Source organism: Corythoichthys intestinalis, chromosome 10 (genome assembly GCF_030265065.1).
Source record: "Corythoichthys intestinalis isolate RoL2023-P3 chromosome 10, ASM3026506v1, whole genome shotgun sequence".
Taxonomy (NCBI): domain Eukaryota; kingdom Metazoa; phylum Chordata; class Actinopteri; order Syngnathiformes; family Syngnathidae; genus Corythoichthys; species Corythoichthys intestinalis.
The window spans coordinates 7,177,929-7,196,980 of record NC_080404.1 but is presented as its reverse complement, the minus strand read 5'-3'; the positions used below and the strand labels follow the sequence as shown (position 1 = coordinate 7,196,980).

The 19,052-nt window shown below is 38.5% G+C and overlaps 2 protein-coding genes across 3 annotated transcripts in view; one reads left to right on the top strand and one right to left on the bottom strand.

Annotated features, from left to right (window-relative positions):
• antxr1d (ANTXR cell adhesion molecule 1d) overlaps window positions 1-10,279 on the top strand; it is an 80,034-nt gene extending 69,755 nt beyond the window's left edge. For both annotated transcript variants that reach the window (XM_057847960.1, XM_057847962.1), the window contains one exon: window positions 7,279-10,279. In XM_057847960.1, coding sequence (XP_057703943.1) covers window positions 7,279-7,542 — 264 coding nt within the window. In that variant the 3' untranslated portion in view covers window positions 7,543-10,279. The remainder of the gene's footprint in view (window positions 1-7,278) is intronic.
• The window catches only part of rrp12 (ribosomal RNA processing 12 homolog), a 52,312-nt gene continuing 40,809 nt past the window's right edge, over window positions 7,550-19,052 (bottom strand). Inside the window, exons 32-34 of the mRNA XM_057847957.1 lie at window positions 11,165-11,232; window positions 11,010-11,092; window positions 7,550-10,924 (exon numbers count right to left, since the gene is read on the bottom strand). Coding sequence (XP_057703940.1) covers window positions 10,822-10,924; window positions 11,010-11,092; window positions 11,165-11,232 — 254 coding nt within the window. The 3' untranslated portion in view covers window positions 7,550-10,821. The remainder of the gene's footprint in view (window positions 10,925-11,009; window positions 11,093-11,164; window positions 11,233-19,052) is intronic.

Sequence of the window (19,052 nt, the reverse complement as noted above, 5' to 3'; positions counted from 1 at the left end):
TGGCATTGGCTGCCACTGATGCCCAAAGACGTTCAATCCGTTTAAAGTACTTCGCTGCCACCCTCCCAATTCAATGGGAATGATTTCCTGACCAATGTATCGCTAATTGTTGTATTGCTATATCGTCAGATCATCGTTATCGTGAGCTTTGTATCGCAAATCGTATCGTATCTTGAAGTACCAAGAGGTTCCCACTCCTACTGCGGATGTAAAGGCGTGCGTTACTATGTGTTACTACTTTGGTTGAATGACGTGACAAAAGTCTGAGGGACACTGACTCCCGGAGACGAGAGAGCAGAGCGGGAGTGGGGAGGAGGATAAGGAGTTGTGACGCCGTTGCAAACGGGATGCTAGATGGTTCCAATAATACCCGACTATAGCCTACAAACTACATCCACATGATACTACAGTAGATATCACATGTATATAGAACTGATGCGAAATGACACACGGCGGCGTTAGCAGCTATATAGAGAACTACTTGTAGATGTGAAATGATGGACTCGCCGGTGTTAGTAAACAGCCGCCATCTTAAAACGGTAGAAGGATCCTTCCTAGCAAACCTAAGTAACTTTTATCTAAAATACTCCTAAATCGGCAAAAATCTTGACTTGAATCTATCTTTCAATGATTTTAAAACTTTCACATGTTGAAAGTAGACAGAAGGGAACTAATGCAATAACGGGAGCAATTTTAACTTTAACAGTTGATTCACAACATTTAATGACCTCCAAACATAGCAAAAGTCACTATCTAGTAATTGCAATATCCGCAATACCCCTGTGTTTAGTTAAGTGTAGGGTAAAGAATTGGGCTAGGGCCAATTGTCCCAAAAACCTTTTGAACTTCACATAGCGTGACCTATGTTTTTTTCTTTGTTTGGCTTTTTTTTTTTTTTTTTGAATGAAAAAAAAAAACATGAAAAGTAACACCAGCTACTTCGCCAAGTAACTAATTACTCTTACATTCAGGTAACTGAGTAACGCAATTACGTTTTGGGAGAAGTAATTTGTAACTGTAATTATTTACTTTTTAAAGTAAGATTAACAACACTGCTGTTGAGTGTGTATTAAGTTGGTGTTGTCCTTGTAGACGCTACAATATGTTCTTGTCTGTCAATGTTCATTCGAAATAGTTAGAAACCTTTATTAAGTTTTGGAGTAATTTTTTAAAATTTTACAGAAAACATATTTAGTTAAACGTCAACTAAAACTAGATGAAAACAAACACATTTTGACTAAAATATGACTAAGTCTAATATGTAGAAGCATATTTAAAGGGAAATTTCAGAATTTTTGACATTGGACATAATTTTTCGAGTTAGCGCGGGTGTATTAGTCGGCGGAGGTGATTCCAGCTAATTTTGTGCAGTTTGTTAGTTATTTGTTAGTTTCAGGGCTCCGGAGTGGCTAAGCTAGCGCGAGTCAATAGATCCTGCTTACCATACCAATAAAAAAAACAACATATGCACACTTGAGAATCACCAATGTCAATACCAAATCCGGCGCCAGATATCATTGAAGTGTTGGCTATGTTTTCAGGATAAAGTTATTCAAACTTACCATTTGATGTCATTAATTGTAGCATGAATGTTTGTAATCCAGCAGCTCTGCAAGGAACAGGGTGTCTAGGCAAGCAGGGCATAGTTATATCACATTGTTTTTAATTTGCGGGAACGAAAGACTCCTCAGCAGACTAAGCACGAGTGGACGAAGCACTCCTCTCTATTGTGGTCGCATTCCGCATCTAAAATTAATTACGACAGTTTGGTATGACATTTTTTTGGGCCGCATGGGCATTTTGAATTTATTTGATTATATTAGATCTGTTAATATCGTTTTTTTTTTTTTTTTTTTTTTTGTTTGGAATGCTAAGCAGGCACCATTGACTCGCACTAGCTTGGCTACTCCGGAACCCTGAAACTAACAAATATATCTGACAAACTGCACGGAATTTGTTGAAATCAAGGCCAATGACTCGTTAAACTCCCGCTAACTTAAAGATTAAGCCTAATGTCAAAAATTCACACCTTCCCTTTTAAAATTAAGACTTAGCCGTTAAAATGTTCTCGATAAAAGTTGTAAAGCAATAAAACAAACGACAAAAATCAATGAAATGAACAAGAATACATATATACGTATATACACAGAATATATTGTAAGCTTTACTGCTGACACTGCGTCATCAACATGTTTTTGCCTCCGCCACACAACTTCCTTTAAACTCAAACTCTGCCTATGCATTTGAAATGAGATTTTCAAAGATCTCCCTAATAAGCAAAGTTACCAGGCAGACTATACCCATTGAGCAAACTTTACTCTCATTGTTGTTCGGGTAGGAATAACTTTTTTTTTTTTTTTTTTTAAACACTAATTCCCTTGTCTTAGTGTTCATTTTACAGCTTTCTCCCAAACCTTCCTGTCCGTGTTTATTCATGAGCCACAGGGTCCATTCAGGCCATATGTTGCGGCAGAGGCATTTCCACACACAACACAACACACTCATATTCATGAGCTTGTGTTCTCATTGTGTCCATATGCTCTCGCTGGTGTGGTGCCGCCGCTCCCAAACTGGCCCGTTTTCCGCAGCCCGGTGACAAGACCCCGGCGGTCACCCCCCACGGCCCTCCTCTCCCCAAGTGGGCTGACCCCAATCAATTACGCACCCCCTCATATACATGCGCTGGCACAATGGTGCCCCTCAAGCCACAAAGCTACTGCTGCTCGGGCCATCTAAATGGCCCCTGTGTGACTTTAGGGCCTCTCTGTTTAATAAGGTGTTATAATCAGACCACCAAGGACACAGAGAGCCCCCTCTCCATCCCGCACAACAACACTAACTTTGCGAGCAACCATCAATGAGAACAATAAGAGAATCGTCCCACTTTCTGCTGCCTTGTAAATCATGATTAGCGCCCTCTGTTAACTATTGTTGCCATATTTAGAAACGCGCCTTTATGTACAAAACACATATAAGGCAGTTTCTGTTTGGTGTCACAGCAGAAGAGGAGGAATGGGATAAAATGTGCATAAATGTGTGGCTAATTTTGTGAGCATTGTGGCGCAGGTGTGAAGGCAAGACAGGAGCGTCTCTGTACGCCCTCAAACACTCTCTCCTCTGTCAGCACCAACTGGGCCGTGACTCGCCAAATCCGTCATTTATCTGCTCAGCACTGGTCGCTTCAACGCTAAGACCTTACATGGTCAACGATAGAATTTAGGACACGGTCATTGTGTTAAAACAAAATATGTATAATTGTCTGGAATCATGAATATGTTAGTCTTTTACTGTCCAGAAAATAGTAGCAAAAGTATAATGTATAAACTGTACTGTCCTCTCCAAGTGAGCTAAATTCCCTAATCCTGATGCTTAGCATCCATATGAATTTGTCTCTAATTCACGAAACGAAATAAACACCTCCGTTTTCAACAATTTGTGTGTTCACAACAACGCTAATCCACGATGATACGCTGCTCATACAAACAAGGCATTCACAAACGGTTAGCATGCGTTTACTAGCGTCTGCTGTTGTGACGACATTGGGATCAGAAAGGTTAGGACCATGGGACGCTAAGCAAACTGTTTCATGATAAACAATGAGTGGCAAATTAAGAGCGCCGTACTTCAAACTCGTCCTGTTTATGAAAGTCGATTGTCATATGCTGGTGTTGTGCAGTAATGAACAGAAGTGACTTCCTTGGCATTTGTTAACTTTCTGTCTTTGTTTCTTATTTACCAGAAAACACTCACGCGCGCACACTCGATATCATCAAATAGCAACCTAGATGTACTACGTTAGATCCCATGCCATGAGCTTCGTGAGCCCAGAGGGACACGTAGTCCATATAGTACACTGGTGAATTACCGTATTGGCCCGAATATAAGACAGTGTTTTTTGCATTGAAATAAGACTGTGAAAATGGGGGTTGTCTTATATTCGCGGTCTAGACGTTATACCCATTCACAACGCTAGATGGCGCCAGATATCATTGAAGCGATGTTCTGTCATGACAGATGTCAGCTACTCTTAAGTTTAACCAATTTGCATTATTTTATTGCATTTTTTTTTTTTTCCTTATTCAGATTTGTTTCAAGACTACAATTATAGTTAGACTTTGATGGTTAATGCAGTTATTGCAATTTTGTTGTTTTATCACAATAGATTGGTTTATTTACATTTCAAAAACCAGAAGCTATTCATTTACAAATGTGATTGCACTTAAGTTTACATATTTAAATGTTCAGATATTAAGATTTGAATGAGGCAAAATAACAAGCGTTTTCTCTCAAATATATTGTTAAAATCATTTGTTTCGGATGTCAATTATTTTCTGTATAAAAATTAATTTGGTGTTCAAAAAGTGTTTTTTCAAACTTGAGTCTTGAAAAAGAGGGGGTCGTCTTATAATCAGGGCAGTCTTATATTCGGGCCAATACGGTAAAACCTGCCATGACTGAATGGAAGTTAAGCTGGCTAAATCAATCCATACCAGTGACTATAGATAATGCTGCAAATACTGTTAATTCAGTAAGTGACATGAATGGACTCGGACCACAAATACGATGTTTTGCTCATGTGGTAAATATAGCTGCTAAGAGAGTTGCAGCTATCAACAGTGTGCCCCGCCTCACTTTACAAACAGTAAAGATTTTTCTCAGCACTTATATACAACATTTTTTCAGATCAGTAAGAAGTTAGCACATAAATGTTATGCACCAAAATGCTTGTTTGTAAGAGGGCATTGTTATTTTTGCTTGTTGGCAAATAAAAAAAAATACATAAAAAAATAAGAGTTGTATTTTCTGTTTCAGAGCATTAAATGTATTGAATTGTATCTAAAACCGTACCGAACCGTGACTTATATTTGTTTGCAAACAGAGTGGTATCGGAATGGTATCAGTATCGGGCCCAAAAAATGGTATCGGTGCAACACTAGGAATGAGGAAAATGCGATGAAGAGAGCAGCAAAATGTCATTGTTTCAGTTTCGCTACGCTAATATTTTTACAGGATATTCTTTTTATCAAAGTATTTTTCCCCAATTGCTAAATAAATGGTATGGCTCATGACAAATAACAGTCTTGTGCTGAATGGAATATGAAATATTCAAAATGCATTTATTCAAAACGACATTGCAAAATTACTTCATAATGGTCAAAACTATCGACTTCTTGCACCTCCCTATTGATATTTTAAGCCACCGGAGGTTGTCCAGCTTTAGTCATTTCCCTGCCCCGGCTTCGGAGAGCAGAAACGAACCAGAAGGCGTGACGGCTAGCCGAGATGCTAAACCAAACCTAGCCGCGTTTCAAAGTCTTATCTTGACTTTCAAAGTGAAAAATCACACAAAACTACCCCGTCACACGGTGGCGGGGTTGTCGATTGTCTTCACTGCAGCTGCCTGATCTAAAAACCGCTCCATCTACATGTGCGTTATGTGTGCTGTCACGTCAGAACAATATAATAAGATTCCCTGTAGCAATGGGTCGTTTTAGTAGATGGTAGGTTAAAGTTCTTATTTTTGTGGCACTGTAAATCCATAAATCTGAATAAATTCTGGCTAAGGTTGGTGAATATTAGTAGTAGACCTGACTACTCCCATAATCCAAACTATGCATTTTTGCTGTACCGATATTTGGAAAAAATGAAATAAAAGTCCTACATATATACCTTGATCAGCTTTCAATTCTCATTTTTGTGGCACTGTAAAGCCACAATTTTAAATAGGTTCTGGCCAAGAATAATGAATTTTAGTAGTGGACCTGTCTGACTGCTCACATACTCAAAACTGGACCAATATTTTGAGATTTTCAATTTTCAAGTCTTACATGTGTACTTTGATCAGGTTACAGACAGTTCTCTAATGGGTTTGCTCATGTTAGTTAATTGTATCAATTACCTGTCTGCATAAAATCACTACATGCTTTAAAAACACTATACTATTTAAAACAATTTCAGCAATATGCGGCGCACAAATAAGTCCTGACCCCAGCATAGCGCTGTTATGAACATCCTCGTCTGTTTTAAAATGATCCAAGATGGACCAGGATAGAATTGTCACCCTTTTGGCAAGACGACTGATTCTACTCGCGTGGAAATCTCCCAGCTCACCCTCTCACACGCTCTGGATAAAATCAATCTTAAATTGGTCCATTTAGAAAAAATCCGGTGTACGCTCGGTGGCTATGAAAACAAATTTTATGCAAGGTGGACCCCTTTTTTGGTGTATGTGGGAGCCTTGAATTTCCCTCAGATTCCAGAATAATGTTTAGTTTATTTTTGCTGTTGTTTGCTTAAAAAATAAATAAATAAATAAAAAATCCCCTTTTGGTTAGTGACGTACGGTATGAGACTGCTCCTCCCGCTGGACCCAAAGGTTCATATATTTCTAGGTATACAGCATCGGATTCTGATTTTTGGGGAGCACTTTGTGGGACTAATTGCTGCTGCTGAACTGCGGAGACAGGATGCTAATATACAGTATATCATAGGACCGACGAGGTACTGTTTGTGTGTTTAAGTATGATTTTTTGTGTTTGCATGTATGGTTTGATTTGTATTTTCTGTTTTGGGGGGTATTGTTCTTTATACATTGTCACATAGTTTGCAAGTTTGATTCCACTGCTTAGAAATGGATGCTCAATTTAACATGTGACTGGAAAACAATAAAAACACATTTAAAAAATAAATAAATAAAAACACTATACTGTTGTAATTATTTACTCTAGGTCGGGGGTCGGCAACCCGTGTTTAGCGCTGCCCTAGTGGCTCCCTGGAGCATTTTCAAAAAATTTTGAAAATGGAAAAAGATGGGGAGGGAAATATATATTTTCTCTTAATGTGGTTTCTGTAGGAGGACAAAAATGACAGGAACATTCTTCACGTTTTCCAATGCTGAAAAAATGTGTAGAATAAATAATAAATTTTAAATTTCTGTCATCGAAGATTGGCCTGCGACACGTTTCTATCAGTAGGGCTGGATGCCAGGCAAGTGGCTATTGTAAACTAATCGGCAGCTTTGTGATGGGACATGGATGTGAAAAGACAAAAAAACCAACAAAAAAGTAACTGAGGAAAATAGAGGATTTAACGTTTCTTTAACGCATCAGATAAATTGGGAACTCAAAATCATTCTGTTGTTGGGGATCAAATTTTGCATGGCCTTTTGTGACATGTATTTTGATCCATTCCATCTCTTACCATAATGTTGGAGTTCATTTCTTTGTAAGCAATTAACACAGCTAAGACCAAATTGTTGTTTTCAAAATGTCTTTCCAGGGGCGCTGCATACGCTTCCACAGAGTCAGAGAAGGAGTGTCAGCCACATACACCCACGCCGTGCCCTCTACGCCCGCTCCCACCGCTTCCCTTCCTCCTGCGCCTGCCGAGCAACGACCCCTCGTCTCCAACTCTGTCCCGCGCACCAAGCCCCCGTCCAGAGGGCCCCGCACCACGCCTCCGTCACGCACGCTCCCTCCCGGACCGCCCCCGTCCCGCGCGCCCCCAGGCCCCCCGCCTTCCAGACCCCCTCCCAGGCTGTGATGACGAAGATAATACATGTGCTCCCTCTTATGCAAGCTTAAGGGCCTTGTTGCTGGACAGCAAAAGCATACTATATTTATCCTCACATGCAAACCAGCCAGCCTTTTTGTTACTTCAGTACTCACATGGTGACTAATAGGAAGAAGAGCATGTTAGATTTTAGATCGGTGGTGAACGCGTATTACTTTTAGGACAATCCCATGGCACATACAGACAACCACTAACAGCTAAAAGTATAGTGAACCTAACGTGCATGTTTTTAGAATGTGGGAGTTGAACTGAGAATCTCTGAGCTATGGGACAGATGTGCAAACCACTAAGCAATCACGCTTGATTGTTGCATCATTTTTTTATTCTCACATAGGAAAAAGGCTTGCCACCTCCGAGCTGCGTAGAATGTTCTGTGTCATTTTTTGCTGGGTGTTATTAAATGAGATTTTCATTTTAAAAAAATTTAAAACAAAAAAAAAAAAAAATACAATATAAGCGCATTAAAGTTTTTTTTTTTTCCTTCAATGTAGACTACCCTTAAAGTTGTCCTTTTACATTTCACAACCTGCTAAAACCTAAATTGCAACTGCAGGGCAGTTTCTACAGATTGTATTTATTTTATTAGCCAAGGATGAGTCCAACACTACGGTTTTACTTTTTGAAGCAATGGCAAGGTATTTTTATTTAAAAAGTTATTTTCATTATATTATACAGTGGTACCTCTACTTACGAAATTAATTGGTTCTGGAAGTAGTTTTGCAATTTAAATTTCTGTGAATAGACACATTTTTCCATGTCCATATTCCCCTAATCCATTTCAAGCCCCCAGAATTGAGACATACTGTGGTATGAAAAAGTATCTGAACCTTTTGGAATTTCTTACATTTTTGCATAAAATCACCATCAAATGTGATCTTTGTCAAAATCACACAGAATTCAAAACAGTGTCTGCCTTAACTAAAACCACCCAAACATGTATAGGTTTTCATAATTTAATGAGGATGGCATGCAAACAATGACAGAAGGGGGGAAAAATATGTAAACCCTCTGCTTAAGGAGACTTAAAATGTTTGGTAAAAATTGGTTTCAATTGCTCAATAAGTCAGGTGTGTGCCCAATCACGAATGAGTGGTTTAAAACTGCCCTGCCCACTATAAAAAAAACACCTGGTACGAATTGTCTTGATGAGCAGCAGTCTGATGGGCATCATGGCTCTGTCAAAAAATATGTCTGAAGACCTGCGATCAAGGATTGTCGGCAGTAAGAGAGTTTGTCTACAAATGGAGAGTTTGGCACTGTTGCTTCTTTCCCAAGCAGTGGCCATCCACCAAAGATGCCAAGAGTTCAGTGCAGAATACTCAGAGAGGTAAAAAAGAACCCTAGATTGTCTGCTAAAGACTTACAGAAATCACTGGCACAGTCCAATATGTCTCTGCTTACATCAACTATATGCAAAACTATGGCCAAGAATGGTGTTCTTGGGAGGAAGCCACTGCTGTCTAAAAAAAAATTGTTGCTTGTTTAATGTTTGCAAAAAGGCACTTGGACACTCCACAGACGTTTTGGCAAAATATTTTGTGGACTAATGAAACCAAAGTTGAATTTTTGGGGAGTAACACAACAACGTGTGGAGGAAAAATGGAACAGCTCACCAACATCAACACCTCATCGTCACAGTGAAGCACGGTGGAGGGAGCTTATTAATTTAGGGCTGCTTGGCTGCCTCAGGGCCTGGACAACTTCCAATCATTAATGGAAGAAGGAATTCAAAAGTTTATCAGGATGTTTTCCAGGCAGGAAAACCTGAGGCCGTCTGTCAGACATTTGAAGCTTAAAAGGGGATGGATGCTGCAACAAGACAATGATCCATAACACAGAAGTAGATCAACTTCAGAATGGTTTCAAAAGAACAAAATACACGTTCTGGAGTGGCCAAGTCAAAGTTCAGAATTGAACACCATTGAGATGCTGTGGCATGACCTAAAGACAGCGATTCATGCCAGACATCCCAGGAATCAGAACTACAGCAGTTTTATCGAGAAGAATGATCAGGACTAATCTTGGGGGTGGGGGGGGGGCACAAAGTATTAAATGTGATGGTTCTTATTTTTCACCCTTCTGTCATTGTTTGCATACTATCATTAAAATATGAAAACCTATAAATGTTTGGGTTGTTTTAGTTAAGGCAGACACTTTTTTCATCTGTGTGATTTTTGACATCACATTTTGGTGATTTTGTGCGGAAATGTGAGAAATTCCAAAAGGTTCAGATAGTTTTTCATACCACTGTAAATCTTTTGTAAAGCATCAAAACATGTAACAAATACATGTTACAATTAGATTGTTAAACAATAAACAAATCACACTTGTGCACCATGTAAAAAACACAAGAGGGGCGAATGGACACAGACACAGTACAGGTCCCTCTTCGCCAATGAACAGCAGAGCAGCTATATATACGTTCAATGAACTTGAATTTGCCTTAAGGTATCCTGAAATTTCTTTGGTAACAGGCAATATTTTCCCATTGAGGCGCGTCTTAACCGGAAAATTCTCTATGTAGAGATGTTTGTAAGTAGAGGTACCACTGTATAGAAATAAAGCCCATTAGACTGATTTTCTGTTGTTTTTTATTTTTTAACTCTAGTACCAAAGATTCCCTTGTACCTTTCGTTTCATTTACTGACTGAAATAATCACTCAGTTGCATTATTTCTGTAATAACTTCAATAAACTATTTTTTTTAATGTAGGTCTTCTTTCCATCCAATAAAAGTGATCTATTTCTGCAATATTCAGATGTCTTGCAGGAAAAAGCTTACAAGTCAAATTATATTTAATGCTTCAGTGATTTTCTTGAATTAAGCAAATTGGCTTTTAACTGCTGTCAGGACACTAATAATCCATAAGTGACATTTATGGAGTCACAAAACATAATTGGACACTTAAAATTGTGTTAGGAGTGTATTCAATGTCACACTTTTAGCGTAAACTTTGGGGAGGGTGGGTTAATGTGCAAAGTAAGCAGAGCAGCTAAGAAGCGGCATCTACTAGAAGACACTTGTCAACAAAAACATTTTAAATCGTGGGGAAACATGCATTTGTACTTCACGGGTCCTCAAAAGCATGATTTATTAAACAATACTGACCCCAACTGGCCGAGGAAATTGGTGCACTTTTTGTCTGCAAACACTCAAGGTAAAGCTCCATAATATAGTTCAAAAACAAACTTGATTTCCTCTTTACATACACATATATTCACACATTCTTTGAAGAGTCATTCACATTCTTCAGGCTCTCCTCTTGCGCTTGTGCACTTTTCTACCTGACAGCGCCCCCTTCTGGGCTCCTCTTACCATGCCCTTGAACTGGCCCTGCAGCTTGGCCCGCTTCCTGTTAGGTGAGCGTACAGTCATCAATGTATTTTTAAGTGAGCATATTTTTAAAAACAAAATGGTTTCAAAAATGCCGTTCATACCTGCGATTGAGTTGGGACTTCTTAAGCGGGATGTAAGCGTAAGGATCCAGTTTGCCTGTCTTCTTAACGTCCCCTTTTCCTTTCTGTCAAAAAATAAATATCGTTATTAATGCATACTTAGGCCTTTCTGTGCTCATCCCTGCTGCTTTCTTCACCTTTGACTTGTACTCAGATCCAAAGTCTGTGTTGCGTCCCAGAGGTCTGTGAATGCCCGAACCGCCGGCTGAGTAAAAACAAGATGACTTCAATTTAAGTGCTAAAAATATTGAGAGAAATATCATATAATAAAAATGTTTAAATTAATAGAAATACTATGCACAAATTCTCAAAATAAATACCATAATTTTCAAACTATAAGACACCAATTATTTCTCTCCATTTTAATCCTGCGGCTACTATAACAAAGCGTCTTATTTGTGGATTTATTCAGTGTTGCAACAATTAATCGATTAATTCGATTATTTTGATTAGGAAAAAAAGCTTCGAATCAAATTTGGGTATTTCGAGAATTCGTTAAATTAGAGTTGCATTATAATGGTTTGTTTTGCATTTATTGTTGATTGATTGATTTATTGATTGAATTTATTTAAGGTGTTAAAACAAAATAATCCACACAAAAAATATTAATTGAAATAAAAACATCTGAAAAGGAGTGCGAAGAAGCATAGCTTATAAGGTTCCCACCCCTACACATTCAAAATACAATGAAATTTATACATAAGACGCACCTCCATATGATTCAAAACTGTACATGCATATCAATATAACAAAATAAATCAATAGGTAAACGCAAAAAGATAAATACAGACTTCAAAAACCATCATTGCATAGATTCACACATGTAACACTGAATTATTGACTGTTCAAACATTCCCTTGAATTGATAAATATTTTGACATTCTTTTAACTCTACATTCAGAGCATTCCATATCCTTACTCCACAAAATGATTGCTGAAACCTCTCATTGTTGTTCTGTTCCTAATCCTTTTAAAATTAAATGTCCTTCTTAGATTATAATACGCTTCTTCTAAATTAAACAATTGTTGAATATTACCAGGCAATTTATTTTTTTTTGCCTTGAACATAATTTGTACTGTTTGGTATGAACCAAATCAGCAAATTTTAAAATCGTTGAATCAAAAAAAAGTGAATGAGTATGGTCCACATATTCTTTCTTATGAATAACACATATTACTCGTTTTTGAAGAATAGTTAGAGCTTGCAGTGAGGTTTTGTAAGTATTTCCCCAGACTTCCACACAGTAAATTAAATAAGGAAGAACTCAAGAACAGTACAAAATATAGAGAGAATCAAAATCTAAAAACAATTTTGCTTTATTTATTACTGAAATGCTCCTTGATATTTTGCAAATATTTAATATGTGGTTTCCAATGGATTTTTTAGTCAATAACTCCATGAAATTTGATTTCAGAAACTCAATGTCCACACCTTCAATAGAAATAAATGCCTGTTAATTACTTCCATCATTACCAAACAACATGAATTTTGTTTTTCCTAAGTTTAATGATGAATTATTATAATCAAACCAAATTTTCAATTTACCCATTTCATTCATAATATCTCCCTGTAATTTCTTTAAATTCTCTCCAGAACAAAAAATATTTGTGTCATCTGCAAAGTGTAGTAATTGATTTGGCTGGATACACTGCCCCCTAGTGGCCACAATGAATATGACATTACTCATTTAAAGCAACACTAGGTATCTTTTCAGTTTTGACCGATTTTAGCGACGCAGGTGGACAAAAGCGGCTGTGTTTTGCCTTAAGGAAGACCGTTTCCCATGAGGGCCAGCGCACAGTGTCGTAAAATCCAGAGCTACCGGTCGCCTGCAGATGGATTAAACCAGGGGTCCCCAACCTTTTTTGCACCACGGACCGGTGTGATTTGGGTCTTTTTTTCCGGTGTTCTGACAAATTTTGCAACCCATCAAAAATTGCAACAATGCGTTCTGCGCATGCACGTAACGTTAAACATGGCCGCAAATGCAGCGATTCCAAAGTAAACACTACAAACTTTCTCTAAAGAAAGTAATATTAGCTTACGTTTGATCATGGAGGGGCATGTAGAAACGTTGTCCTCAGATACATCCTGCCATGTTAGCTGCACACAACAACTGCACACTGCTCTCTCACCATTAACGACTTCACCTTGACGTTAAGCATTAATGAAGAATTGTAGCAAGGTTTTCAATGCTCTCATAGCGATGTCAGGATATTCCGGAATGACTTTAATCCAGAACCTCGGTAAAGTTGTTGTCTCACATGTACGTTTAAGGTCGCTGTCATTTGCGATCTCTACAAGCTAATCCTCCTGTTCCACATACAGTTGTGGTCAAAAGTTTACATACACTTGTGAAGAACATAATGTCATGGCTCTCTTGAGTTTCCAGTTATTTCTACAACTATGATTTTTCTCTGATAGAGTGATTGGAACAGATACTTCTTTGTCACAAAAAAACATTCATGAAGTTTGGTTCTTTTATGACTTTATTATGGGTTAACAGAAAAAGTGATCAAATCTGCTGGGTCAAAAATATACATACATGGATCTGAAAAAGCGAATCATTGACTTGGACAAGTCAGGAAAGTCATTTGGCGCCATTTCAAAGCAGCTGCAGGTCCCAAGAGCAACAGTGCAAACAATTGTTTGTAAGTATAAAGTGAATGACACTGTTTTGTCACTGCCACGGTCAGGAAGAAAACGCAAGCTATCACCTGCTGCTGAGAGAAAATTGGTCAGGAGGGTGAAGATTCAACCGAAAATCACCAAAAAGCAGATCTGCCAAGAATTAGAAGCTGCTGGAACACAGGTGTCAGTGTCCACAGTCAAGCGTGTTTTGCATCTCCATGGACTGAGAGGCTGCCGTGCAAGAAGGAAGCCCTTGCTCCAAAAGCAGCACCTTAAGGCTCGACTGAAGTTTGCTGCTGATCACATGGACAAAGATAAGACCTTCTGGAGAAAAGTTCTGTGGTCAGAGGAAACAAAAATCGAGCTGTTTGGCCACAATGCCCAGCAATATGTTTAGAGGAGAAAAGGTGAGGCCTTTAACCCCAAGTAAACCATGCCTACCGTCAAGCGCGGTGGTGGTATTATGATGCTGTGGGGCTGTTTTGTTGCCAATGGAACTGGTGCTTTACAGAGAGTAAATGGGATAATGAAGAAGGAGGACTACCTTCAAATTCTTCAAGATAACCTAACGTCATCAGCCCGAAGATTGGGTCTTGGGGGCAGTTGGGTGTTCCAACAGGACAATGACCCCAAACACACATCAAAAGTGGTAATGGAATGGCTAAATCAGGCTAGAATTAAGGTTTTCGAATGGCCTTCCCAAAGTCCTGACTTAAACCCCATTGAGAACTTGTGGACAATGCTGAAGAAACAAGTCCATGTCAGAAAGCCATCAAATTTAACTGAACTGCACCAATTACTGCACCAATTCTGTCAAGAGGAGTGGTCAAAGATTCAACCAGAAGCTTGCGGATGGCTACCAAAAGCGCCTAATTGAAGTGAAAATGGCCAAGGGACATGTTACCAAATATTAGCGCTGCTGTATGTATATTTTTGACCCCGCAGATTTGATCACTTTTTTCTGTTCACCCATAATAAAGTCATAAAAGAACCAAACTTCATGAATGTTTTTTGTGACAAAGAAGTATCTGTTCCAATCACTCTATCAGAGAAAAATCAGAGTTGTAGAAATAACTGGAAACTCAAGAGCCATGACATTATGTTCTTCACAAGTGTATGTAAACTTTTGACCACAACTGTATATGCTCGAATCACTCGGTTTATTCACAAACGGGTCACGAATCCACTCCTTCGCAGTTCGTGGGTCTTCGAGGTTGTAGACTCATCTTCTGGCTCCTCAGGTGCCCTTTTTGCCGTAAAAAATATCCCCAAAGACGTCTGTTTTCCAGTCATCTTCCCTCGTGTGGGGGCTAATTATTTTCGGGAACAAATGTGCTGCGCTCGCGGCCTAGTAATACGTTATTACTGAGGATAGGCGCACATAGGTATATTATATACACAAAACGAGATGTACTGCTAGCAAGCCAATCAATGGATTTCTATGACGACATTCTAATCTATCCTGTAGTATTATATCTAGAGTAGACAGGGATATTGGTGTGTTAAACAGGGGCACAGGTTAATTCGGCCAGAATGCGGTCATTAATGAATTATTGTTTCTGTGCGGCCCAGGAGCAAATGCGCCACGGACCGGTACTGGCCCGGCAAATGGGGACCTTTGGATTAAACAACATTTCTGTTTCCAGCGGGTGTGTAAAGGATGAATAGTAATGAGGTAATGAATCCAGTTGTGGCTTAACAATAGCATATGACGATGTTGAAAGTAGAAACGTTTGATTTTGTACTGTATCCCCCCAACGGCCCTCCAAACGAGTTCGGTCGGGGGATGGGGGGTCGGGTCGAGGTGTCATGCCAGCGAGTGAAAGTCGGATCAATGTTTATTCTTGAGTGTCCTTTTATCCTGGCAGCCTCCTTTTTTCATTTTTTTGTCTCCTCGGACAAAACTATTTGTCTCTTTTGTTGCGCTGCCATCTTCCGTCTTTATACCGAATGAGAAAAGGGGGACGTGACGTATGCCGTAAGGCAGTCAGCACATTTGTATTTTTTTGTGTGTGAGGATTCCTGCCACCTTCCTCGAAGTTAATTAGTGCCGTTGAAAGTGATACAGACTAGAGCAGGACGGTAAACCGAAAATTTACCGTCACCGAAATTCTTCACGATGACCGACGTAATTTTGACCATGTCGGCAAATTCGGTAATTTGATAAGAAAATATAGTCTTTTCATCCCGCTTTGACTCTGTTGTTCGGCTATGTTCATTCCCCTTTACGAAAGCAGACAGTGTGCTTACGTATGGAGTCACGTGATTTTCAAGAAGCCAAAGAGAAGCCCGGTAGGCTAACGCTAGCGGCTAACGCTACAAGTAAACGGGATGGAGTCGGGCTTAAGTTAGCTTCGCCAAACTTTCACCCGACATTAAGTAAACTCTTGGCGGGTTCCAGACGGGCTTTAACCCGCTGTCCTCCCTGGTTCTCACGATTTCAGGAGAGGATGCTTTCAGTGCTTTCTTATAGTAGCCAAGCCACAGGCTAACTCTAGCGGCTAACAGCGGCTACAAATGAACGTGAAAGAGTCGGATAGCGGCTCTAACCTTGTCGAAACGGCTGAAATTAATGAGTTGACTGGGCACGGACTTCATGTAGCAATCATTATGTCGCGTTATTTGGCATCTCTGTGTGATTTCTCTGAAAGCTTTCATGATGGTAAAGCACTCAGTTTAACGTATAATCCAACAGTGAAGCCTATATATTAGGGGTGTGCCATCTTAGGCACCCCACGATTCGATTCGATTACGATTCAGGACGCCACGATTCGATTTTTAATCGATTATCGCGATATCGTCTATGATCACGGTTATCGCGGTTATCACGATTATCGATGCATCGTGCAGCACTGATTACTAAAGCAGCCAAGCAAATTTATGTCCATTATTTATTTAAAATATCCTTATGATTCAACAGGAAAGATGGAATAATGCCCATACAACAAAAAGCTGCCCTTAAGCTGCTTTTTTATTTATTTCGTTTTACAAGAAAGTGCAAAATGCTTAACTATTTTAAAGGGAGTACTCATTTCTCTCAACAATGCAATGAAATTTACACTGGTGGAATGAATTCGACATTTTCTGGACACAAACAAAGTGTCTTTAGAAATAAGACTTCTTTTAACCAATATACTTTGTTTTCACAGTGTTACCTCTTGGAGTAACAGGTGGAAATCTCAACTGGTCTTGACACTGCTACACTCACACTCATTACAGCGCGCGCACTTTCTTCTCTTTCTATTTCGCATGTTTGTAGTGTTACCACTGTACTTTATCATGGTTTTACAAGTTCTGCATATGAAATACACGTTAGCGAATTAGCTCATTAGCTTAGCGCTCGGCGCTAACTATTAACATCTCAAAAACAACAACAATAAAGGCTAAACAGTACAAGAGGGTTCTTGTACTCACCTCTTATAGATGCACACGGGTCTTAGCAACACACTCAGGATATTTTTTTTAATTGAAATGCCTTAAAACTACAGCTGGTCATCTGAAAGGCAAGGAGCAACGAGCAAAGAACTATCTCTCTTCCCCTCTCGCTCTAAAAATGCGCACAAAAGCGCGACCGGCTTCTGGCCCTGCCTGCCATATACACAAATTTATTTTCCAGTCTTTTAAAAAGGAGTAAATTTATCTTCCAGTAACTGGGAGCATCCATCATAACGTTGTGTGTGCGTCCGTTAACGGTGTCCGGGCCGCAGACGTGTCTTGAATTTCGTTTCGCTACGATCGTTGTTAGGAGTGAAAATAATCGTTTTTTAACCTTTATGAATCGTAATCGAATCGTCACGTGTCGAATCGCGATGCATGTAATAATCGATTTTTTGGAACTCCTCTACTATATATAATATGACAGTTTAATGGGTGAAAAGCTATTTATCAGAAAGGGTACAATATGTTAAGATGGACGAGAACATATCTGGCCCACTTCACATTAGCTGTGGTGTCCCTCAAGGGTCTGTGTTGGGACCAAAACTTTTCATTGTGTATATGAACGATATCTTCCACATATCCAATGCATTAAAACTTATCTTATTTGCTGACGACACCAACATATTCTATAGTAGTGATAATTATAGCGAGCTAGTAACTACTGTTAATAAGGAACTAAAAGCCATAAAGAAGTGGATGGATATAAATAAATTATCCCTAAATATTAAGAAAACAAAGGCAATGTTATTTGGTAATCAAATAGCTAATTCTGAGTTGAAAATAACAATTGAAGGTCTACCAATTGAAAATGTAAATGAAGCTAAATTTCTCGGCGTTATAATTGATAACAAGCCGTCATGGAGACCCCATATCAGATACACGAAAAACAAAATCTCCAAATGCCTGTCCATCATAAATAAAGCAAAACAATACCTTGATGTAAATGCACTTAGGATTTTATACTGCACTTTGGTACTCCCATACTTTTCATATTGTGTCGAAGTATGGGGGAACACTTACCAAAGTGCATTATATCCATTAATTACATTACAGAAGCGAGCAATTCGGATTATACATAAAGTGGGTTTTTTAGATCACACTCATGACTTATTTACTCAATCAAAACTGTTAAAATTTAATGATCTTGTGAAATACAACACATCAATGTTTTTATTTAAAGCATTTCATAAGTTATTACCCCTCAATTTACAATGTCTTTTTACAGTGCAACAGCAATCTCATAATTTGAGAAGATTTGCCAACTTTTCACAACCAAAATTTCGTACTACTCTTAAAGGATTCTGCGTGTCTGTATGTGGGGTAAAACTCTGGAACAGTTTGGGATTACATTATAAGCAGTGTCAAAGTATTCAGAAATTCAAATTGCTGTATAAACATCAGGTCTGGTCACGATATACAGAAAGAGGTCTTTAATAGTCTTGGGTGTATGTAGAAATATTACATGTCTTATGTATAATATTTTGTACATATGTAATAGTTACTCATGAATTATTAGTGATGTGTATGTATATGTGTGTATGCGTATATATATATATATATATATATATATATATATATATATATATATATATAGGTGTTATTATGATTACTGCAACTATTATTATTATTATTATTATCAATGTAATCATTATGATTAGTACAGCTGTTGTAGGGAAGTGACTGCATTCCTATGGAAATTTTGGAGTGAAATGGGGGTGGGACTCAAAAAGCTCGGCTTCTTCCCACTCCTTTTCGAGCTACACGTGTATGTATTGTTATAATTTTTGTTACATTCATCATGATTGTTTAATTTTTATTTTATTGTATTTTATTTTTTCCATACTTGTTGTTTTTTGTTGTTATTGCTCGAAATAAAAATCAATCAATCAATCAATCAATCAATGGCCACAGCTATTTTTCTGTATGTGTGTGCTTTATTCTGCCATCATAAAACC